This window comes from Meleagris gallopavo, chromosome 22, assembly GCF_000146605.3.
Source record: "Meleagris gallopavo isolate NT-WF06-2002-E0010 breed Aviagen turkey brand Nicholas breeding stock chromosome 22, Turkey_5.1, whole genome shotgun sequence".
NCBI classification, from domain to species: Eukaryota; Metazoa; Chordata; class Aves; order Galliformes; family Phasianidae; genus Meleagris; species Meleagris gallopavo.
The window spans coordinates 4,515,291-4,540,269 of record NC_015032.2 but is presented as its reverse complement, the minus strand read 5'-3'; the positions used below and the strand labels follow the sequence as shown (position 1 = coordinate 4,540,269).

At 47.8% G+C, this 24,979-nt stretch overlaps 1 protein-coding gene and 1 long non-coding RNA gene across 2 annotated transcripts; both read left to right on the top strand.

Annotated features, from left to right (window-relative positions):
• Window positions 1-74: 74 nt before the first annotated feature.
• On the top strand, window positions 75-14,709 carry MYBL2 (MYB proto-oncogene like 2). The gene is made up of 14 exons (XM_019622079.1): window positions 75-79; window positions 166-445; window positions 1,578-1,649; window positions 2,046-2,138; window positions 3,839-4,059; window positions 4,224-4,380; window positions 5,093-5,362; window positions 6,155-6,538; window positions 8,320-8,459; window positions 9,428-9,527; window positions 10,188-10,301; window positions 10,882-10,998; window positions 11,729-11,875; window positions 13,954-14,709. The coding sequence occupies exons 1-14, from the start codon at window positions 75-77 to the stop codon at window positions 14,080-14,082; spliced, it is 2,229 nt and encodes a 742-aa protein (XP_019477624.1). The 3' UTR covers window positions 14,083-14,709.
• Window positions 14,710-17,431: 2,722 nt separating this feature from the next.
• LOC104914003 lies at window positions 17,432-24,972 on the top strand. Its single transcript, XR_795768.3, has 3 exons — window positions 17,432-19,233; window positions 20,201-20,322; window positions 24,720-24,972. It is a non-coding gene; the product is annotated as an uncharacterized LOC104914003 (long non-coding RNA).
• Window positions 24,973-24,979: the final 7 nt, after the last annotated feature.

Below are 24,979 nucleotides of genomic sequence, written 5' to 3'. Positions count from 1 at the left end.
CGCCCGCCTCTTCGCGCTGCCCTCGGGCTGGGCCCGGCGGCTCAGAGCTGTCCGGCCCCGGGCCCGCTGTGCCAATGCAGTGAGGGAGGGAGTTGGGGGGCTGCATAGAGGGGGATGGAACGGGGCTGGGCTCACGGAGCCCGCACTGACGGGCGGGAACTGAAGAGAGTCCATTCTTGGTGTCACTGCGAGACTGGCAAACACACGGCAGGTCCTGGAGCTGGGGTGTGGAGAGGGTGAGGGAGGGTCGGAGTGTGTGTGTGTGTGTGTGTGTGTGTGCTGGGGGGGCTGCTCCCTCTGCCCTACTTTTCCTAGAGGAAACGGGATAACGCTCTGTCTGTTGCTCTGCAGTGAGGACCAGGATGAGCTGCATTGCCAGGACACCGACTCGGATGTGCCTGAGCAGCGGGACGGCAGGTGCAAGGTCAAGTGGACGCAGGAGGAGGTGAGTGAGGACAGGGTGCTCGCTGCTGACAGGGCTGTGGGTGGAGTTTAGTAGGCCTTTAGGGTGAGCGATTCATCCCGCTCCTTGCCTGCTGCCACAACACCCACTCACAGTGTCTTATTGCTGGGAAAGGCCCTTTGTCTGTTTTGCTGAGGCTTTGATGGGAGGAAGGTCAGGTGAGTTTGAAACCTGGGGAGCGAAGAACTCTGACCACTTCAGCATCTGGGCTTACAGCATGGTGTCAGCTGCCTGCAGCAGCTACTAGAAGGTGGCGGAGGCCTGGAGCTGGTTCATGGAGTGCAGATGCCCTTTTCTGTAGTCAAACTGGACAGTGATTGGGCCATTAGGATTGTGCCAATAAGTTTGAAATGAGTAGGCATGTTTTCTGCCCTACTTCTATTTCCTCCTAAATCCTTTCTTTTTATTTTGTGAAAACTAAAAAGCGTTTCATTTCCCTTGGGCTCTAAATATGGAATAAGAGTGGCCTTTATGCAGAGATCAAAATCTCGAGTTTGTGTTGGGCAACGAATTATTTCTTATCTTTCTTTGCCCACCCACAAGGTGTTTCATTTCCTTGCCCATAGGCAAGGAAGCCTATAGCAGGCTTTGTGCGAGGTGTAATAGCAGGAAAACTGTAGTGCAGGACTTGTGAGAGAAGTGCTGTAGAAATGTCAGTGTAAAAAGGCAGCAGGCTGCCTGGTTAGTAGCAATGTAGTTAGAACAGTCTGTTTCTTTGGTCAGGTGAAGGCACTATGTGAGCTGGGAGATGGATTGCCTGGTCAGGGGCATACTGGGGCTGGATAAGCAGGTAGCTCTGGCCACGTAGTTTGAACCAAACTAGTTTGGAACAGAGCTCAGTGTGAGCCTGTGAACCACAGCAACTGAGTGTGTTTTGTACTCTGCTCTCATCATGCACACACCAGGAATTTGCCCTAGTACAGAGTCCTGAATCAAAAGTGTTCTAGCTGGCCTCTGTGCACTGGGACTGTTAAAGGACTCATATACCCTCTTCCTTGTAATGCAGACATAAAAAGCTTAACAGTTAAAAAATATCTAGATTGTTCTCTTGATGTCGTTAGTCCTGGGGTAACTGTGGCACATTTTGCTCAGTGGATGTCTTTGTTCTTTGCAGGATGAGCGGCTGAAGATGTTAGTAAGACATTATGGGCAGAATGACTGGAAGTTCCTGGCCAGTCACTTTCCTGTAAGTGCCCCTTTGCCTGGTTGGGAATCGTAGTGTTTGCATGCTGATTCTTGTGCTCAGGGCGCTGACTGTGTCTATGCAACACCTTGTGTGGTGGGACTTTGTTCTGTAGCTGCTACTGTTGAACAAATTTAGTGCTCCTCTAGAGCAGGGTAACACATCCTTCTTGCTTAGAGGAGTTCATGTGTGAGTTTGTTGGGAGCTGGAGTGAGACACTGAAGTTCCTGTTCCTGTATTCTATACCCAATACCCTCTACTATAACCATAGTATGCATTCTCTCAGTGCATCTGTAGTTTCTCTGTGGGGCAGGTTGTGTATGTGAGGACTGCTGTGTTTCTACAGGGGGTTTTGGAGCCTCCAGTCTAATGTATGTCTGTTCTGATTCCTTTCCCCAGAACCGTAGTGACCAGCAGTGTCAGTACCGTTGGCTGAGGGTGTTGAATCCAGACTTGGTTAAGGGCCCTTGGACCAAAGAGGAGGACCAAAAGGTAAGTCAGGCAAGGACAAGATCTGAGCATTGTGTGGCTGTGATCCTCTGTCAACAAAGTGGAGGTGTCAGACTCTCTGGTCTTACAGACTGTAGGTAGTTCTTTCCAGTTGTGGATACTCATAAAAGCTCCACTCTTGACCTGTTCTGAAGAGCCTAATGCAGCCATGGTCATGATGAGCAGAAGCAGGCCTAGGCATCTTCAGCTGAACACCCTCTCTCTTTCACACTGTACTGCTGAAGTAAGCTAGCAAGGGAGAGGGCAGATATGGGAATTAATTCATCCATCTGTCTGTGGTTCTCTGTCTGACCTGGCCATGATGAGCCTAACCAAAAATAAATCTGGCTTTTTCTGTGCTGTGGTGGATGTCTAATATTTGACAGATAAATTGTGAGTTCCGAGATACTGCTGGTTCCACAGTGAGCTGAGAGCAAGCAGCTCAGACATCCTTAAGAAAATTTGAAATTAATTCCTAGTCATATTTGTTCTGCTGTTTAATTTCTTAGTTTGTCAGATTCCCTGTGACATCACTGCTCACCCATTTCTTTCCATTTTGCACCCATTATAATTCCTTCTTCCTTGTGGGCTTTCCATCTGTGTTACGTCAAACTCTTCCTGAGGAGGCTTATAATAATGCCCTTCTACCTTCCTACAGCAGAACAGTTGCTCCCTATTCTCTCCTTGTCTTTTTATGTCCTGATTGCCAGCCAACCTAGTCCTGATGCCCACTGCCATCGTGGCCAAACCAGGCTCCAGCTTTCTGAAACTGTGGATAGCTTTGTGCTGGAAACTCTCCACGTCCTTGCACGTGGGTATCTGTGGCCCATTTGTCTGCCCTAGGCAATCAGTCTGTAGTGGGAATGTTAGTTATAGATCAAGAGCCCTGTGATGCACCTGCTACCTGCGCCTTTTCAGCTAAGCACTGCTGGACAGGATGAAAATACTTTTTTGGAGTCATCTGTCCTCCTCTCTGAGATTTTGGCAGGCTAAACGCTGCAGGCAGCATGTTATGTTACATTGCTTTGTTGCATGGATGTATTTCAAGCCAATCAGCAAAGATTCCTTGCCTGGAAGCATTTGTACTGAGTTTCAGGCAGACATGTCAAATCCCTAGGTGAAGAGAAAGTTGCAAAGCAGATGGCTTTTAAGTGAATTTTGTTCATTTCTGCTTTGGTGCTTGTACCACGTGTTCTGGTGTTAGTGGGGCATGGAGCTGCAGGTTGTGTCCTCTCCTGGGAGTTGTACCCTCTGTTAAAGGAAGGCTGTGCCTTGCTGTCCCAGTAGGCAGAGGAGTGTAGGCACGGTGGGAACTCTGGTCATGCAGCCAGGTTCTTGGGAAGAGAGGAAGGCAGAGGAGCCTTGGAGAACATGGGACTTGATGCTTTGACTTGTTCCTCACTGCCCTTGCCCATTTCTGTCCTAGCCCTCTGTGAGCCACCATCTACATACATAGGTGTCAAGTGGCAAGATGACTGCATGAAAACTGCCTCTTCCAGGCATATGGTTGAATTGTTGCTCACAAAAATGCTTTTCACCTGTCAGTGACATTGTCATGTGTCAGTGCTGGATCCCTCCAGCTTTTTTGCCTTAATGGATCCTTCACTGTCTGCTGGTTCCGACACAAGTGAAATGCAAAGCAATGCCTGTATTGACCTTCTCCTTTGCTCTGTTTCCTTATTTCCTTTCTATTTTCTTCAAAGGTAATAGAACTGGTTAAAAAATATGGCACCAAACAATGGACTCTGATAGCCAAGCACCTGAAAGGACGCTTAGGGAAGCAGTGCCGGGAACGCTGGCATAACCACCTGAACCCTGAGGTGAAGAAATCCTCGTGGACAGAGGAGGAGGATCGCATCATTTTTGAGGCCCACAAGGTCCTGGGGAATCGCTGGGCTGAGATTGCCAAGCTGCTGCCTGGGAGGTAGGGAGTCTTTGCTCACTCGTACCGTCAGAGCTGGGTAGCTTGTGGAGATTCATGTGTTGGTCTCATGGGATGAGGCTGGGGAGCTCACAGGAGCTGTTAGCTGTGCTTTAAGGCTGCTGATAATAACAATTTTTATTTTCTTCTGCTTTCTCTCTCTGTAGGACTGACAATGCTGTGAAGAATCACTGGAACTCCACCATCAAGCGCAAAGTGGACACGGGGGGCTTCCTCAATGAAACAAAGGAGTCCCAGCCACTGTATTTGCTAGTGGAAGTGGATGACAATGAGAGCCAAAGTGGAACAAGAGCTGAGAGCCAGGTACTGAACAAGTATGTGGGCAGTTAGGTCTGTCTTGGCTCTGCTAATGTGCATCAGAGCTGTTCAGTCACCCTGCTGCTGCCTCTAACGCTGCCTTCATGTTTATATAAAGAGTGCCTTCTCCAAGACACTGACTCTAGGGAGATATCTCCCTCCAAGAATTAGAGGTATATGTGCCCAAGTGTGTTATCCAAGTGGAAGACAGCAGCCTGCTACTGTTATCTTGCTAACCCCACTGTCAAGTCTGTATTGGAGTCAGAAAAATTGGGGGGGACAGGGGGGAGAGGTTGCTTCAGGCTGTGCAGTGATGGGGGGGAATGATGAAGAGGTACTAAATTCTCTTCCTTTAAAATGGAAAGCAGGAAAAGTATACATAGTTATTTGTGTGAAGAAAGCATGACACTTTCAAATGCAGGCTCTTCAGAGGAAGTATAGAGTTACTGCTACCTGCCCAGCCTTTGTTCCACTTCTTTCCGGGATACTGTTGAGAGACATCTTCAGTTAAATAGTCCTTCCCTTAATTTGCATGGGCTCCTTCAGGTGGTGTATGCAACAGAGCAATGAGGGAGAACAGGGATGTGAGACAATCCAAATGGCTGTTAGGAAAGCAGGGGGAGTGGTGGGCCCAGGGATCAGTGCTCGTGGCTTAGGACTTGATCTTGTTCACTTGGTTTCTGCTAATGGCTGCACTTTCTTTCTTGTTTGCATGAAGACCGTTGTGCCAAACTGGCCAGTTGATATCTCTGAAATAAAGGAGGAGGATGTCAGCGATGAGGAGGTGACAGGTTTGCAGGAGTTACCCTCAGAGTTGCCAGCTGCTGACCTGGCTGAGCACAACGGGGAAGGAACCCCAGATGATGTGGTGCCTGAGGATGCCTCGGCATCTGTCGCATCTCCGTACAAATGGGTCGTTGAAGCTGCCAATTATTTGTGTCCTTCGTCTGTCCCAGCATTAAATGAAGCTCTGGACATGATTGAATCAGTAAGTAGCACACCTTTGCTCCTCCACGTAGTGGTGGGAGACTTACGGGACCTGATTTCCACCACTCTTCCACTGAGTGAACTTGCTGGGTCACCTTGCTTATCACCATAGGTATAAGGAGAGTTGTGTGGATTCCTTTAATTTAGCCTCCAGTTTGATTCATCTACAGAACAATTTGCAGCCAACAAAGGGAAATATCTGTGCAATCTGGTTTATGAGCTGATTATCTGTGAAATATTCACTCCGCATGTGTAAAGAAGGACTTTGTGCCCAAGCCTTAATGGCCAATTTGTGGGTCCTTACAGGCCTATTTGAATGATACTTATATTGGGGTTGAGCTGTGAATAGTTCTGGCTATTTTTCATCTGTTTACAGCAGTGTGCTTTACAGAGTAGCCCTGTGTCCACCCATACTGGTGTAACCAAGTTTGGCAACAGTCACCTTTTTCAGACTCTGTCCCCAACCATTTCTGTTTTGCTCCCTCTGTGTGGATGCAGCTGTGTGTTGCAGCTGTGCTGTGAACTGAACTGGGAAACCGACCTAGCGTAAAAAGAAAGAACTGCCCTATGCACAAACAGTTTTCAGGTGGATCAGGTCTGTGGTCTGACTGTCAGCTGTGTTGACTGCAGATAAAAGAGAGCTTGATTTCTTATGTATAGCCAGGCTCCTTGCAAAAGGCAGTGCACTCTGCACACCTGCTTTTTTCACCTCGCAGTTAACCTTTGTATTTGCACCAGCCAGCTGCTCAGCTTTCTTTCCTGGGCTGTTGCTGATAGCTTCTCTTGTATGCAGGACCCGGATGGGTGGTGTGACCTGACCCAGTTTGACCTGCCTGAGGAACCCTCTGCTAACAGCAGCAGTAGCAACAGCCCCGTGCGGCAAACGCCCAGCAAACCAACGCCATCCCTACCCAACGTGACTGAGTACCGCCTGGATGGCCACACCATCTCCGACCTGAGCAAGAGCAGCAAGGGGGAACTCATCCCCATCTCACCACATGCGGAGGTGAGCTTTGGCACGCCGCCCTCTGTGTTGAAGAGGCAGAAGAAGAGGAAAATCTCCCTCTCCCCTGTCACGGAGAATGCCCCCAGCACCAGCCTCTCCTTCCATGACTCCTGCAACAGCATGACGCCCAAGAGCACACCTGTCAAGACACTGCCCTTCTCTCCATCTCAGGTACAGAATAGTGGTGCAGCCCTGCCTGGGCTCCTCTGCTTAGGTTTGTTTGTGAACTATAAGCATGTTAATGCTTTGTCTTAATGCTGTAATCTCATCAGCTCTGCCATCTTTGTGTTTCTCTTCTCTTGCATTAGGCAGTTCCAGTGCATAGAGTATGCATGTGTTTCTGGTAAAACAAGGTGTGGAGCTGGGTTCTGGCACTGCTTGTCTTCAGTGCTGCTCTTTCTGTGAGAGCAGCAGCCTATGATTCCCTCAGCAGGAGTGCTTGCAGCACAGGCCAAGCCCAGTTACCCTGTATGATGGATGGGGCCATGTGCCTGCTATGAGGAAGGAGCACTGCTATGCAGATCTGCACCTGCCCCCGCTGCAGGAGAGAGCACAGTGCTTCCTTGTCCAGGGTACCATGTGTGGGCATTAATGCCCTGGCATGGGATAGCAGTGATGTGACAGTGCATGTGGCTTTCCTTTCTTATTTGTAGCACAGTCATCTGTCTGGACAGCACCTGCTGGTGCACATCTGTGAGTTGATGGCACAGGGATGTGCTCACGGGCCTTGTCTTTGTTACAAAGTAAACTTAGGACTTTCCCATCTTTACCATGACTGTTGTAGCATCCATACCTGGTCTCACAACAAACATCTTACTGGAATGCTGCGGCATTCAGACTCCCTAACTCCTACCTTGACACAGTGAAGTTCTGTCAATAAGACAAGATAAATCCTGCTGCACTGCTGCGTCAGCTAGCAAAGCTTCCACAGCTACTCTGTCGTTCACACACTGTCTCCCTGTGCCACTGGCTGAACCTTCCAGGACTTTGTATTTCTGGGGTTTCTGCTGCCCTCAGTGGCATGTGGTAGAACATCATGGGACACTCTGATACCCAGATTCAGATCAACCTTGAATGCAAGGCCATCGAGAACTGGGGATTCAAAGTGAAACCTGAATAGTGCAGTTCTGCCATGAGAAGCTGAGAGGCCTAGAATTAATCTGGGAACATAGGAAGTTCCATATGAGTATGAGAAAAAATTTCTTTGGGAGTGACAGCGCTGTGAAACAGGCTGCCCAACGAAGTTGTAGAGACTCCTTCTCTGGAGATATTCAAAACCTGCCTGAGTGCTTTGTTGTATTATCTACTGTAGAGAACCTGCTTTAGCAGCTGGGTTGGACTTGGTGATCTCGATAGGTGCCTTCCAACCCCTACAATTCTGTGATTCCACAATCACCTGAGAAGTCAGTCTCAAACTGAACCCAACATCTCAACTGAAACTCAACATCAGTTGAATGTAACACAAACAGCTCATGTATTTATTACAGTCAATAGTCTGTGTTACTTGAAGTGACCTTGTGGTTGCTGACTGGAACTCAGAGCAGGCTTTTTGTTGTGCTGGTGGTACTGCTCCTTCACCACATAGCCAGGCCTTATCTGGACCAGTGCGAGCAGAGACTTCCTTCCCACCTTGTAGCTGACTGGTTGTATCTGCTTACCTCTTTTGGGAAAGTAAACTTTGTAGGTGTGAGGCACCTTCTTTGAAGAAGATGGACTTCTTAGTCCATCTGATGGACTATCTCAGTAAGAGCCATCCCAGCTGATGGATCCCCCTTCTGCCACTTGATTTTTGACAAAGGTCACCCTTGATCTTACTGGGGCAGATCCTCCAGTGAGTGCCATTCAGTATGGGAGGGTTGTCCCTACATCAGGTTTTCCCTCCCTCCCCCTGATGATATACCATGTTGGGAAGTTTGAGACTGTGTTTTCCTCTTTCTGTCCTATGTCATCAGTTCTTAAACTTTTGGACCAAACAAGATACACTAGAACTGGAGAACCCATCTCTTACCTCCACACCTGTGTGCAGTCAGAAGGTGATTGTCACCACCCCTCTGCACAGGGACAAGACTCCTCTGCTCCAGAAAAACTCAGCGTAAGTCCTGTATTTCTTCTTTCCCATTCCATCCTGAGCAGTGTCCTTTTTCACACAGGAGTTTGATTTAGGTCAAACAAAACTTCCCCAGTGCTGGCATTACTGAGAGTGACAAGGCAGGCTGAGGGATTTCCTTAAATTGGTGTGGCACCCAAAGACAGCTTCTCCATTTGCTGCAGGGGAACAAGTGTCCCATCTGGTTGGGACCTCAGCCAAATGACTGCTGTTGTGTTCAGCTGCTTGGTCGGCTGATGCCTTCTGTGCATGTCTTTGGGAAGCGTTACAATGCTGTGAGCCCTCTGCCAGCAGGGAAGCAGCTCAACAAAGACTGTTCAGATCCATCCCTTTAGATCTGCACCCTCTGACATGTGGGGCAGTCCAGGACATGATCTTGAGGCACCATCCCAGCTAGGTGAGAGAGGGTGTCCTGCACAGGGAGTGTTCTGCTGGCAGGCCTGTCTCTGCATGTCGCTACACCGATGCAGCATAGTTTGTGGGGTGCTGGCTGTGCTAGCAAAACTGATGTGGCCCTGAGCAGCAACCATATCCCATTGGTGTAAGCTGGCTTGGCTGCTCCAAGTGTAATTGCACTAGGATTTCCCCTGATCACAAAGCTCTGGCTGGCCTTGAGGAACTCTGCTAGCAGAAGCACTGCAGAGAAGTACTGGCCTGCAGAGATCTGTCATGCCAGTATTGCAAGTGTTGTATCACTTTCTGATAAGGGTGCTTGGCAGTTGACAGATTGGAGAAGCATAGCTGGCATTTCTGAAATATTTTCCCTACTAAAGGTTCCTTGGTAGCCTTTGGCCCTGCTTATGTCCCAGGAATGCCCTAACCAGACATATGGCTTCTGCTGTCACCATGTGAGACTCTGCAAGTGATTTGTGTAGTGAGAGTGGAAGGATGGGGTTTACTTTGTGATGTACAGCATGTCTGATCCTTAATCTTTTCTGCTTCTCTACTGGCAGGTTTGTCACACCAGATCAGAAATATGTGGTGGACAATACTCCACATACCCCAACACCTTTCAAAAATGCTCTGGAAAAATACGGACCAATTAGGCCTTTGGTATGTACTGGACAGGCCTGTTGCTTGCTGGTGGCAGTGCGTGGGGTAGTTTGCAGCAGAGCTGTGAGCCAGCCATTATTTGAGTAGCAACATGGTAGAGTTTGGTAGTGCTGGGCTGAGATGAGGGGGATGGAGACCTTGTCATACCAAACATGCATCATGGTAAGTAACCACAGGATTTCTAGGTCCTCTGCAAAGTAGTAAAAACAGAACAAAAAACAAAAACAAACAAACAAACAAAAAAAACAAAACAAAAAACCCAAACTCCAAACAGCTTTTGAATATGGCCTCAGTGCTTGCTTATTCATGACCTTGGAGAAAGCAAGGAAACACTGCATCCCTAGATCTCTAACGTGGACTGTGGGTGCTTTGAGGATGGCAGTTTCAGTGTACTGTGCCTTTAGTACACACTGGTCTCTTGATGGCAATTCTGGGGGTTCAACTGCTAAGAGTCTCCCTTGCATGGAGATCCTGTAAGTCTGTCAGGCTAACAGAAATCTTGTAATGTCTTTTCCTGCTGGAAAGTAAATACTTTGTAATGTTTGTCTTCCCACTGTGAGTTCCTGTGGGTTACCCTGGCCCCATTATCCACTGATAGAATTCTAAATTTGCCTGGTGTACAAATTATGACAGTCTTGTGCTCTTTCTCCTTCACATCAGCCGCAGACTCCTCACCTGGAAGAAGACTTGAAAGAGGTGCTCCGAAGTGAAGCAGGCATTGAACTTATTATTGAGGATGACGTGAAGCCTGAGAAACAGAAAAGGAAACAAGGGGTGAACTGGTTTTGCTTTCAGTATCTGTTTTTGGACTGTCCTGAGCTGTAGAGGGGTGTTTTTGCTGCCTGTGTTCATCTTGCTATTTATGCCAAAAAGTTTTTCAGTATGTGGTTGCTGCCTTTTAGTGAGTGAATCTGCTTGTATGCCTGAGGTTAAGGCCTGCTTAAAATACTGGTGGCTGCGGCCTGGTTTATGCAGAACTCAGGGCTGTGCCAGGAGCTGCTGTCTCCCTAATGTGCAAGGAGAGACTTAGGGCAGACCAGAAGTATCTGTGGCAAGCTGGGCTCCGCACAGGCTGTAGTCTGGTGCAAAAAGTGTCTTGGCTCAGTAGGCCCAGGTGATATGACCTTTCCTTCCTGCTGGAAGGAGTTTCCCCTTCTAAATCAGTGGCTCTTAGGGCCAGCGGGGGAGCACTAGAAGCTGCTGTGCACTGTGGTGGGGAAGGCAGCAGCATGTCTTTTTGAGCTGCTAGTGCGATGCAGATGGGTGGTTTTGCAGGCTCAGTATGCACCCTTGGCCCTTAGGATGGGAGTTCACCGAGTTGATTCATGCTCACACTTGTATTTGTGTTCCACAGTTGCGCAGGAGTCCCATCAAGAAGGTCCGGAAGTCACTGGCCCTGGATATTGTGGATGAAGATATGACGCAAAATATGGCAGCCCTCCCCAAAACTATCTGTTTCAAAAGAACCCAGGTGAGTGTTTTTAACACTAGCAATTTAATACAAGGGCTGTGTGATTCAGAGTTCAGGCATGGTGTAGGGGCTGTAGGCTGAATCACAGCCTGAAGGCCCAAGGCTCCGGATGAACAGAAATTCTTGTGAAAAAGCTGCCTGCGGAAGGAGATGCAAATTCCTTTGTGATTTGATTACTACCCAGCTGCTTTTCTACCTGTGGGATAGGAGAAGCCTTATGTGTTCTCATTCTTGGAGGTTTCCTTGGCTGGCTGCAGGAGTAAGAAGCACCTTCATCTCAGAAGACAAAGGCTGTGTTTTAGCACAGTTACTTATTTCTTACACTATTTGTGCTTTTTCTTTGTCAGCAAGCCTATTTTGGTTAGTAAGCTCTCCAAAGAAATCTTATGCAAAGCAGTGGTGAAGAATGACTTTAGCCACTTCATAGGAAGGCACAGGGAAGGGATGGGGTGCTGCTGTGAGCATGGGCTGGAGAATAGCAGCTCATTCTGTCCTGCTTTCTTTAGGAGTCCAAGCTGTGTGTGTAGCCACTTTGGTGCAATATGGTGATTTGGAGCCCTGTTTTACGTAGCCAAAAGTGAAATGCAGTGATTAGAGCAACACTCTAATTGCCTTATAATGTGTGGATGAAGTGCTGGGATTTGTTAGTTCACCTTTTGGCCAGGAGAAGTATCAGCACTGTTAGTGCAAATTGACTTTTTTCTTTATACAATTTTCTTTCTTTTTGCAGCCTGTGAATTTCCTGTCGAGATCCTTGAATCTTTCCTCCTCAAACAGGAAGAACGACTCTGGCTTGCTCAACAGAGCCTTTGTGCAAGTACAGTCAGAGAAAATGTCCTACAGGAAAATGCCAAGCCATTTCAGACCACCGGCACCAGTAAGCCCTGCAGCTATTCCCTTCCATCACCAGATCAGCTGGTAGTGCTGCCCCTGTTCTACTTCGGGAGGAGAGTTATGGGGGTCAAGCTCAAGAGGAATATAGTGTGCTCCTGTGTGGACATCTGTATGCTCTCAGGGCTGTCTTGGCATTCAGGTTTGGACATACCGAACTAGCAGTGTCACACTGCAGCTTCCTCTGCTTTTCTTGCAAACTTGCCCTTCCACTGGGGCTCAAAGCCCCGTGGCTGATCAGAGCTGTGGCCTGCAGGGCCTGTTTGGCCCTGGATTTCTTCCTGGGAATCTGTGTTCTGTCTCAGCTCATCAAGGGATTTAGACTAACCCAGCAGTGAAGTAAACTTCTTTTTTAGGAATCATTCCTTGTGTGGACTACAGTAGGTTAATCTTTGTTTCTCTGACTGTAACAACTCTGTGAGGCACAATATAAGTACCAAAGAGGCACTTCTCACCCCTGTAAGGCATATTTCTAGGCTATAGTGAAATCTGTGTGCCACAGACAGCATGGGCTGCCTTTGTCCTGCCATTTACCTGAACAGTGGCATTACCGTGCTCCAGTGGATGATGTTTACTTGCCTTTCAAGCATAACTCGTAACCTCTACTGTGATTGGTGCTTTTAAGGGCTGTTGACCTTAGAGTTATTTAACCTTTGGGACATAAATGGTTGTGTTCTTCGTAAAATCTTCACCAGTTGATGTAGTTTCAGACAGTGCATTAAAAGAATCGGATCCCTCCTTCATTTGGTGTGGTTCCTTGGAGAATGGCATGATTTTTGTAGGTATTTGTCTGGGCTGAGTCATGGCAATTCTCTGATAGGATGATATATATGAGATATTATATAGGCATTTTCCTAGGTGAGGAGTGAAACCACAGCTGGGGGCTAGCACAGAGGTGTTTTCAGATGCAAGGAAAAGCCCAGGTCCAATCTCTACAGAGCAGCCTTGGCTCGTTCCATCTTCAGATAAACAGAGTATCTATCTCTGGATTAGAGCTGTCTGTTGTGAAAGCTCTTTCTGACAAATAAGTACTCCTCAGCCAGTGTAATTCCTTCCCCTTCTCAAAATAGACCCCACTTAAACACTTCCATTTCTCCTCCTGTCCTGGGTAGAGGTGTATTGCTCTGAGTGCTAATAGATCCGTATAAATAAAGCTCTGGGAGTGATTTGAGGGTTGCAGTAAATCAGTAAGTCAGCTTGTGTGGTGGCAGAGTACAGATGTGCTGAGAAATCCTAGTCCAAAGACAGCAGAGCTGCCTGTCGTATTGCTGGACTCTTGGGATTTGTTGCACCAGACTGGTGCTGCTAGCAGTGGCAGCTATAGATTAAGGGTGCTCACTTAGCTGTGAACTGAACCTAAATTGTCCCTGAAGCCATGCTGTGTCTGCATGGGGTGTTACTGTTAGCAAATACTGCACATCAAATTCCAGTTCTTTGCCATACACATAAATGACTACTTCCAGTTGAGGGCAGTATATGTTGTTTTGCAGCATTTATCAGAAGATTTGTAGAGGTTTTCCTAGCATAGCAAAGCATGTCATGGGGGCTCTTGCTTTACACTGTGACTGAAGCACACCTGAATTTTTTTTTTCTTCCTGTGTGCTATGTGAGGGCCCTGTTGAAGCTACAGGCACTAAATTACTGCTAAGGATGGATGGTCTTTCTGACCAATTAAACCTTTCAAGATCTGGGGCTGAGCAGCTTCTGCAGGAGTTGAGCTGGTCAGCAGTAAACCTGGAAGCTGCTGTTGAATTCCTTTCATCCCTCCAGGCTCTGTTCAGCATGGTGAAGCTTAGTGGGCTTGTTCTCTGGGCTTTTGGTCCCGAGACAAGCTGGGAAAAGCTCTAAAGAGGCTATGGATGGTTCTGCAATGGGACACTTAACTGGAAACTGCTGAACATAGCACCCCAAGCTAGAGGTTTTTGTTTTTCCTGGGGAGCAGATAGTTTTTATTTATGCACGTTGTTTTAAAACAGTATGTCAACATTGTGCTTGTTTCACTAGTCCCCAGTGCCTTCCTCTCCCTGGGCTGTGTTGTACATATTCTTTCTTTTCCCTCCATAGATGACCAGGGCTTGGAAGGCGGTGGCCTGTGGTGGAACCCGAGACCAACTCTTCATGCAGGAGAAAGCACGACAGTTCTTGGGCATGCTGAAACAAAGTCACACATCAAGGACCTTAATCTTATCGTGAAGGATTGTTCTACTCTTTTTATTTTATGTTTTAAATTTTGTTATAAAAGAAGAGGAGGGAACTTCAAAGTTGGGGGGGGAAAAGTCCTCTGCAAGGCCATAGCGTGTAGGGGTGAATTTCTTCCTTCTATTCCCAGGTTAGATCTGTATTGTAATAAATTGAGTTAACTGCTGGCTTAAATGTTGGATGCAAGTTCTGGAATCCCTGTGGAAAGGCAAATGAGGGAGGGGTGGAGAACTGACAGCAAGAGCACTCAGCAAGACCTGGGTTCTACAAGCATAGGAAGCTGATTCGCCTTCAAGCGTGCACGTCAGGCACTGGAAACAGACTTTGAAGGCTGCTGGATTTCATGCTGGCTGCTCTGGTACCTTGGGAATGGCTCTTGTTAAGTTTCCATTGCATCTCCTCATCTGGTTTTTTGTAGGGGATGGTGGTTCCTCCTTGCTTCTAGGGTGAAGATGATGTGCTGTCATGAGAGATGTGCTTTGGGGTGATTCGCATTTGGAGTCGGCCAGCCCTGCAGGGCTGTTTGTGGCTGTTTGTACTGCCGTGCTGCACAATGGGAGCAGCGGGTGCTTCTTCCCAGGGACTTGCTCCCTTTGGAAATAAACAATGGTGCTAACAACACCCTGTTGTTCAGATTTGCTTTGACTCTGCCTGGGGCCTCACAATGTGCACAGGGAGGCAGTGCTGTGCTGGGGTGGCACAAAGCAGCAGAGCATGCTGTGTACTGCAGCATTTCTGAGGCAGGTCAGTGTGGCTGCAGCCCTCTTGGACAGCTGCTGTGAGCCTCTGGCCTTGAGGAGCCTCTTGGCTCCTGGGTCAGTGCTCCTTGGGTGGAGGAGGCCGATCCAGCTGAACAAAGTGCTCAGCTATTAATAACTGGCGGGGATTAATGTTTAAGCATGGGCCTGATCTGGGCCCAAGAGGTAATGCTGTCTTTTGTAGGTGATGTTTGAGATACACTGAGGTCAAATGATGAACAGATGGGCACAGGATTTGATGCAGAGGTGGGAAAGACAGGATAGGCCAGCAGGAATCTTGTTTTCATGTGGAATCTCTTATTTCCTGGCAAGTTGTAGGCTTTCTCTGTTGGCCTTCCCAAGTTAGGGGAGGAGGGATGGTTTTCCTATTCCCCTCAACAGTTTTGCTAGTTTAGGAATGGCTTTGGCCACTTCATGGGAAGGCACAGGGAAAGGATAGGGTGCTGCTGTGAGCATGGGCTGGAGAATAACAGCTCGTATAGCAGAGCTGTTCTGTCCTGCTTCCTTTAGGAGTCCAAGATGTGTGTGTAGCCACTTTGGTGCAATATGGTGATTTGGAGCCCTGTTTTATGTAGCTGAAAGTGAAATGCAGTGATTAGAGCAACACACATCTGTTTGCAATTGGAAAGGTGCTGGAAAATGAAGAGCATCTCACTGGTCAGACTGGTACATGAATGGCTCTGCAAGCAAGCTCTGTTGTCTCTGTGTTGCAGTGTGCCAACCTTCGTAAGCCAGCAAAGCCATGGTGGCAGTCTTGCCTCTGGTGGTTGGCAGCACAGCGAAGTGCAGGGTGAGCATCCCTGCACCCCTGAGCCTCTTCAGTGGAGGACACTGCAGTCCCTTTGCAGGGCAGGCAAACAGGAGTGCTGTGTACATCTTGTTTCAGGCTGCGTTTTATATCAAATACAGAGCCAAAAAATCCCTACCAACAAACTTGTTAATAAAACCTTGGATCCTGGGAAACAAGGGAGTTTTCGAAGGCTGGCTCATTTTTCATTTCTACAAGCTCTGGGCCAAAGCAAATCCATGAAGTCATTTTTATTTCTGTTTCTCTGTGCTGCAGTGTTTGCTTTGGAAATACGGCTGGGACCACTTGTCTGAAAGCCTGGCTGTAGCAGTTTCAATTTTGTTGTTATTTTAAGAGAAATCGTTGTAAAACTCTCCCTCCTTCTTTGGCTTCAGTGGTGGAAGGCAGCCTTTGGGTACCTCCCAGGATATTTTTTCCCTAATCGTGTTGGACGCATCCCATGTTGATTCTCATTTTATTCTGAGCCCTCAGGATACTGAGTTTTGATGGAGATCATCCACAAAATTGCTTGCCATGAGGACTGCCTTGTCTCAGTGACTCTTCCACGTGCCCTGAGCTCTGCCATACCTGTGTGACTTCTGGCTTTCCTCTGTGGGACAAGAGGACGCTGCTCTCTGGGTTTAAGTGCTCTTGGCACTAAAATAAATAAGTACTAAGTTATATTTGTGATCCTGCACTGATGTGAGCTGAGTCCTGAGCGGGTGTTGCTGGCTCCACTGCAGGATAAATCAGTGCACGATCCCAGTGCATATGTTTGAGCTGCCCCTAAATTAAAGGATTATGAGGCTGAGAAGTATTAACTGCTCTCTAATGTTGTAAATCCAGATAGAGCTGGGTGTCCTGCATTGCAGATTGCTTATTAAGAAAGATTGAGGGGCAGAAAAATAGAAAAGAAAATGAGCAAGGCTAGCACGGTTAATGGGGAAAAAGACAATTAGCTTTTAATTAGAAAATGGAGCTCCTTGTGAGGATATTATCAACCTGGCTTGTCCATCCTTGGGCTTGAGGACAGGAATAGGCACTGTTCTGCTGCTGGGGAAAAACAGCTAGACCTGCTTTTTAATTCATAATTCAGATACTCCAGTTTCTTTCCAGTAAAAACTCGTTCAGCTCTCCGTGGCTGTAGGGGCCCTGGGCCCTCTGACTGGAGCTGGGGAACCTGGGCATGGGGATTGTGGAAATGGGGTTCCAATGCCATCCTAAGCAGTGCTGACAGTGCTCCCAGAGAGACCTGGAGGTTTAACTTTAAGCAAAAGATGAGGATGAAGGCGTCTCAGGGGCTGCCGTGCTTCTGATGTGCTGGAGAAAAATCCCCTCTGCAGCCCTGCTGTGAGGAAAGCTGCAGAAAACCCCAGGTTGCTGGGTATTTTATTGTTGTTATTGTTATTACTTCTTAGCTTTGTGTTTGCTTTGTGTTTTGCATTCCTAACTTGAGGCAGATTGCCCTTGTTTGAGTCCAGGCATGGGAAATTGATCAATTTTAGTAGGGTGAGAGAGGAACTCTGGAGCTGGCGCTCCTGAATCATAGAATTATAGAACGAAGGTTGGAAAAGACCACTAGGATCACTCAGTCCAACCCAATCCCACCCCCACTGTGTCCATTGCCCACGTCTCTCAGTGCCACATCCCCACGGATACTCCTGGGGTGATGACAATGCCCAGACTGCAGTGGGGACGTCATGCCTAGCTGAGGAAAGCAAAAATGTTGGGGTAAGGAGGGATAAAAAGGAAGGATGGGAGGAAGGAGAAGTAGCACCCAAGGATTTTTCTGTTCTTTTTTTTTTTTGGTCAGGGTCCCTTTTCGGGATGGTACCTGGGCTGGTGCCTGGCTGGGCAGCATGGCCATTGTGTCCATCAGAGGGCTGTCACGTCCAGGCCCTGTTCTGCTGGCAGGGGAGCTCAGTTTCTCTGCCTTGTTCTCACAGCTGATGGTGCTAAAGCGCTGTGCAAGCAGCAGGCTGTGGGGAGGGACATTGGCTGGGCATCCGCAGGGAGCTCTGACCCTTCACACAGCTGTAGAGGAATGCAGAGGGTAAAGAAAGCATTTTCTCCTGTTTCAGGAATTACCTGAATTTGATCCTGAAATTTTCCTGCAGGAAAAAGAAAATTTTCTGTTGGTGGCTAAGCTTGAGCTTGTTACGCTTGCAGCTGCTGTGGTGATGTTTCATGAGCTTTATCCTGGCTGTGTGCAGGAAGGGAAACTGCATTGGACTTATGTGAGACCTCATGGTAGGGGAAAAACCTGGGTGCAGTGAAGGGCTGCTGGGGCTTCACATCTCGTGGCTTTGACCCCAGGATTTTTCAGAGCAGTGATGTGCCTCTCCTCCTGCCTTGCTTGGGCCATTTAGCAAGCAGTTGCTCAGCACTGACTTTGTAAAACTTAAAACATGTATTTTATTTTTAGCATTCTAATTCGTGTTTAGAGGCCTAGGAGATGGATGGTTTTAGGGCAGTAGATACATGCTGAGGACTAGCTGAGCAGCTCCCTGATTCTTAGAGGGTTGGAGACAACTTGTGTGAAGAGCTGGTAGAACTGGACACAGAACTAATTGTGCTTTGGAAGCACACTTTTTTTCCCTGTCTCTGGACTGAGGACATTGCTATTTCCCATGTCTGCTGGGTCAGTCTGCGTGTCTTATGTGAGCTGCGGTCTGCTGGTGGAAAGTCAAGGGGAAAGCTGTCCTCATCAGTCTTAAGCCCTGCTAAATCTGGACAGAAATCCTTTTCTGCCCCTGAGAACAGTGCACCCCTCAGGCACCAGCAGGCCTGGCGTGGTGTGGGCCATCCCCGGGCAGACCTCAGGTACCCAAATGGAGAGGCATGGATTGGTTTTGCTTTTTTTTTTTTTAAATTTGCTTTTAAATTGGTTATGGTCCAGTGTTGATAGAGTAACTGCAATGGACCTTCATGCTGCATTTCAGCCCTTCTTCCCTTCCAAACCAAAGTCATCTGCTTCTCCTAAAGAACAGCCGCCTCTGTATCTTCTCTGACACTTCTGCAGGTAGGGAAAAGTAATAATTTTAGATCTAGTTCTGCTGATGTGTTTGTCTGTTCTCAGCACTAGTGTAAATCTGGGTTTGAATTAAGCCCAAAACCTAATGTCTGAAAGTGCTATTTCTCAGGACATGTAGAAGCAGGAATGCACAAAATCAGTGTTTTCTCTAACTGCTGCTAAGTTTTCTTTACTGGTTAATTTCAGCCCAGTGATCTCCACAACCTGCAGAGCCCTCCTGCCTCAGGATCCTGCCCTGCAGCTCCTGGCTGCTGGGCACCAGCACCTGATGGGTGCTGGGTGTGCACCACCATCCCCTTCTCCTCCCCTCCCTGCCTTGTGCTCCTGAGTCTGCTCAACCTCTTCATTTGTCTTTCTCTGATCTAAGGTGATTTTCTGACTCTTTCATTGTCCCCTGACAGCCAACTGCACATCTCAGTGACATCTCTGCTGGTTGTGTCTTGCCTGTGTGACAGGTCTGAAGCAGATGTGAAAGACCAAACACACTGTCCCAAAGGAGAGGGCGAATATCCTGTCCCATCGAAAGGGAGAGTGACCTGATCTCAGGCTTGTTTTGGGCAATGAGGGTGAGTGTTATCCTTCCCTTCCAGCTAATGGATCTGACAGCTTGAGTAGGGGGACTGCCCGACCCAGGAAACATTGTGAGGCCTGAGGAGGAGATGCTGCTGACAGGCAGAATGAGGTGCAGGTGGTGGGTTAGTGCTGGGCAGGCTACTGGGTTGGCCTTTGCTGCTGCAGAAATGTGAGGATCAAAATAGAAGAAATACCCCAAAAATCTAACGTAAAAGTGGTTCTTTGGAGCCTGGAAAAGAGATATAAATGGATCTCAGTCATTTTTTACAGAGGCGTACCTCAGGATCTCTTCTTTGAGTGCTTTTGTATGAATCATAGAATCACAGTCTATCCTGAGTTGGAAGGGCCCCACAAGTCCAACCCTTGGCTCTACATGGGATTACCCAAACCCTATGTCTGAGAGCATTCTCCAACAGCTCCTTGAACTCTGGCAGCTCGGGGCCATGCCCCCTGCCCTGTGCAGCCTGTTCCAGGGCTCCATGTGAAGTGGGATATTGTTGCTCCTTGTCCCAGGTATCAGTAAGAGACACCTCTGCTCCACCTTTCACTAACAGCTCTTTTGTCTCACCTTGCAAGAGGTCAGAACTGATTTTTGTGTTGTAATTTACATGCTCCAGTTGGTCTGGAAGTTGTCTGCCTGCCCTATGCGATGCAATACAAGGGAGGCTGGCTTTGCCTTGCTGAGGTTATTTCAACCAGGATAAAATTCATCCCTTTCCCTGGTTAGGATACTACTCCCTTTGCCTATGACATGCAGATAAACCCATTTATCCTATTTATTTATTTACTTTTTATCTTTCCCTACAAAAGATTTGGGGATCTACAAATGCCAAACATGCTTGTTTACAGCTTGCTGGATTTAGAGTTGTGAATTTTCTTTAAAAAAAAAAAAAAAGTAATGCTCTGTTTTCAATTTCTTATTCCATTTCAAATGTCATCCTTTTTCTCTTCTTCATCCAGGGCCACCCAGGGATTTTGTTCACAGAACGGAATGAGCTGCAAAAGGGATAAAGATCATTCACAGGAACCTTGAAAGAACTGCTTGAGCTCCATGAAATGAAGATTAAAAATAAAACAGGGAGGTGAGGCACAGGCTCCAGCACGAACATCTTATAAATATTTGGCCTTAGAAGTGCAAGTACTTCCTAGCAAGCCTGAGATGTGCAGAAGCACAGCCTTGGAGCAAGTCAGGGATGTTGCTTCTGTTGCTTCCTCCCTGTGAAGGGAACAGCAGAGGTGGGCTCTGCCACGAGTTACTTCAAAGTTGGGTGATGCAACAGGAGGAGGTTGCTAGAAATATGCTTGTCTTACGGTTTCAGTAGCTGTAAAATTAAGGGTTATGCTGATGGTGGCCCTGGGTGAATAAGACCTTAGCAGTGGCTGGGTTTTGTGCTGGATTTTGCCTGGTATTGCTGGTATATTTAGAGGTGGTCTGGTTGCATCTGGCTTGCTTGTGGGTCTGAGTTATTCTAGGCATCACTGATAAGAAAGCAAGTAAATCTCTCCTTTCTGCATCCCCATCTTTGCAAAAGACAGTTCAGTGAAGGGCTGAAAGTGATTGAGTGGGGGGAAAGTGATTGGAAAATACTATCATTTAAATTCTGAATTGCTCTGTTAGGAAAAGTGCCCCTGGCATTGCACATCAACCCGTGGTGTGTTAATGTTCCATGTCACCCAAACCATGATTAATAAGAATCAAATGCAACGTCAGCCTGTCTGAGCTCACAGGCAGCCTCAGACCACAGGTCACAACAAAATGTGCTTTTGGCATGGTCAGGGAAGTGTGATGGAGCCTGGGGGTCTGCCCAGACTGGGCAGGTGGGTCACCTTACCAGGTGGGCTTTGCTAGGACCTTGGCCTGCTTCTGGTGGGGCTGCCATGCCCTGCTACCCACAGGGGCTTCTCTATTGGCTTTAGCCAAGGTGGAGAGACGGATCACTCTGTCTTTGTCTCAGAAAAAGTGGAAATTGTTTCCTGGGAAGTAACAGCTGCCTGCCATCAACTGTGCAACACTTGGACATATTTCAGGAGGAGGTGTGAATGAGTGCACCCTGCTTAGTGTGAGCTCTCAGTGGTAGGACTGGGGTTAAAAGGGAAGGGCTGTTAGATCTTCCACTGATATCTTCCTCTGTTCTTCTGGTAAAATATGGTACTGGAAGAGTTTGGCAGAGAAATAGTTCACTTGGGGGTCCCTAGACCCTGTGTTCTTTATCTGCATCCATGGAGCGATGCATTCACCCCTCTAATGGGAAACAAATTTGGGAGTGGGGGGGGAAAGAAACAATGCAGAGGCAAGCTGTTTGGGAAGAGATGGCTTTGTTTTCATTTGTCGAAGGAACAATCTTCCAGCTGCCCTGCTCTTAATGGCTTCCCAGGGCCATTCGTTAACCTGCCAAGTCCAACCAAGAGCAACGATTCCAGCCGTATGCCAAGATGTCTCTTTTTATGCCAATAAACTTCCTGTTCCTTGCAGCCCAGCCGATGGCTCTGCCCTATGGTGCAGATGAGGGGATCTTGAAACAATGAATCCCTGTCAAAAGATTTGTGAGCAGCTGGCCAAACAATTCCAGCCCCAGAAAGACACAGGCAAGAACATCATTCCTGAAAGCACTGCATTATTGATTAAGCACTTGTGATCCATAAAGTACAGTAACAACATGGGGATGGCTGCAAATGAATTCTACTGAAAAGATCTTTTTACTGCCCCTGATCCTCAAAGACAAGGGTAAAATAAGTTTATGTGGAGCAGGAATTCATTTGTATAATAATGGTTTTTGAGGACTTGCAAAGGTTATTTTATGATTAGCCATCTAATTATAAAATGGCCAACAATTTCATCTTATCCAAATCTACATCGGCTAAATTATGAAATGCCCTTGGTTTATGCAAATTCTGAAAATATTGCTTCTCTAACCTTTCAACCCTGCTGTCTGTCAATAAGGCTCATGCGGAGCATAAATCTTGGGGTAGCACTGGAGCACAATTCAGCTGCAAGTAAATGACAGTGAATTAATTGTGCAGGATCCCTGGAAGGCAGGAAGCTGTCTGGTTCTGGAGTGGGCTTCCTTGGTCACCACAGGGGCTGGGTGTGAAGTGTCCTGTATGACAGCCGGTCCCTGTCATGGGGCTGAGCGAGCTCCTGAGGAGCATTGGGTGAGAACAGGGGATGCACAGCAGGAGCTGGGTGCTGATGTGGGTACCCCAGAGGGGGATCCAGAGGGGATGCCTGGAGCCTGGGGTGGCTGTGGGACAGCTGCTGTGGGCTCAGGCTGAGGCAGGGAACAGGCCCTCTGCTTCGGAGTGAGGGAGGAGTGGCAGAGAGGAAAGGCTGGAAAAGGGGGAGGAAAGCAGGATTATAAAGATTAGCTCCAATTAGATACGTGTACAACCATCAGATCCTGTTAAACACCCCTGGTTTAAATTCAAACCCTATTATATGGCTGCGGCTTCCAGACAAAACCCTATTAAGTGGAGCTGCTTTGAAATGCAGACACAGCCACTACAAAGACTATTAAAGCCCTGCAGGCTGAAGGCCAGGCCCCGCTTTGTTCATTCCACCTGATGGGACAGGGCCAGGCAGCAATGGGTGCCTTGGGCATGGGGATACTGGTGGGCTCCAATCCCTCCGGAATGACCTGAAGTAGGCAGGGAGCTGAGATGCAGTGACCCATCCCTGGGGAGTCCTCTGCAGGATGGGAGCTGGATGGGCTCTGGCAGGGCTTTGGGAGACTTCCAGTGATGCTGCCTGCAGGACAGGTTCAGCACCAACCTCCCCTTCCTGCTGGCTGTTACACCCATCGGGCTCCATCCCTTCCTTGTGCTTTCTGTGGTGTTGCACAGCAGTGTGAGGAGCAACGAGGACTGCTTCCATCCGACCCTGTGTCCACCAAGAGCACCTGAGATGCTCTCGTGAACATTGCTGGCATCACCACCACTTGTTTTCAGGGGATTTATTTGACGTAGAGCCCTGGTAGAATCAGATTTTAATTAACACTGGGTGCTTTCGTCTTTAACAGAGCAAAGGGATTTTGCCATTTGAATTTTAGTATGTGAAATATTAACTTAGATATCTATTTGATTTTTTTGTATTAAATACTATGCAGTTGTGTCTTATTAATATTAAAACTTTAATACAATGTAAATGTCAGAGTGAGTCGTAATGATAAAACCTAAATGAAATTGTATTTGCTTTGCTGCTTCACTTACAATAGCAAAAGATCTCCAAGTCAAAACAGACTTTTTTCACTTTTCAGTAGAAGCACGGTTTCTTTGTTTCACCAAAAAACATTCCTTCAGAGGGTTTCTCCCCACTCCCAATCACCGTGATGGAGACGTGGGGTGTCAGTGTGCTAGGCTGGGACCTGCAGGGCTCGCTGTTGTCTCCCAGTTCCTGCTCTACTCTTCCCTGTTCCCCTGTGGGAATGCTGAGGTGATGAATAGAGCACAGGGTGCTGGTGGGGCACTGCCTTCTCTATGAGAGCAGGAGATGAAGCTGGGACGTGAGGCACATGGGGCGTGCAGCAGGTCTCAGCATGGTGCGTAGGGGTGTGAGGCTTCCTTTCCCTTTCATCTTTTTATCTCCATCCTTTTCTGAAGGTGCAGCAGATGAAAGAGCCCACCACTTGTGTGAAATTCCTATCAAGTGTATTAAAGGGAATCTTTTTGTCTTTTTGGCTTGCTTTGAAAGGAAACACTGGCAAAAGGAGCAAGGAAGGTACAAAATAGACCCTGGCTAGCTTAGCTCCATTTATAGTGTCAGCGATTAGCTCTCCAAAGTAATTAAGATGCAGGTGCTTGGGGAGTATGCACAAAGCTGCATCGGTGCAGTGCACCTTCCTTGGGCTTCTGCGTAGCTGCAAGCTGCCCCAAATTCACTCTGCCATTCCAAGTAAGCCACAGGCTTTTTGGGATGGCAGGGACAGAGGCTGCTGGAGGATGCAGCTGATGCTACTGGGCTTGCCTCTGGGCAGCCCGGCTGTTTTAATTCCCCCTCCTTGCTGCATTCGATAAATCAGATGCAAGGGCTTCCTGTAGCAGGAGCAAGGTGTGTTTGGCCAAGACTGTGAGGCAGAGGAGCAGGGCGATGCACTGCATCCCTGAGCGAGGTGCTGAGGGGGTTGGCTGGGCTCCCCCACCTGCTAGGAAATCGTTTCTCCTGTCTCAGCCTCCCAGGGACCAGTATTTAATAATGGAGCAGATCACAGAGCATGATTGCAAATATCTTACATGGAGATGAGGAAACTTCCTGTTTTACTGTGTATGAGCTGTAAATCTCAGGCTTGTGTCTAGATGTGTGGAGGTTAATAAAACTAAATAAAAAATGGATTCTAGCAGTCAGAGCTGGCAGCTGATGGCAGCATCACTGCACGTCCCCAAGGCTGGCCACACATGGAAGCGGTATGATGCTAGGGAAGTATTTGGCAATTTCTTCCTTTTTGCACTCCTTTTCCAAGCCTGTAACGGTGTCTCATCTCCACAGGGACAATAAGTCAGTTGATAACTGCGCTGTCAGCTGGTGTCACCACGAGGATGTGATGGGAGAAGGGTTGGATCTGCAGGACCCTGTGCTGCATGCGCAACCATGGAGGATGTCCTCACCACTGGTCAGTGCAAAATTCACTGCAAGATTATTTAACTGGGTATCATCTTGTCCTTGTGCTGCTGCAAAAAAAACACTTGCAACAGAGTCTGCTTTTCATTTGCTTAGTGCTGATTTCTTTTTTTTTTTTTTTTTTCCCC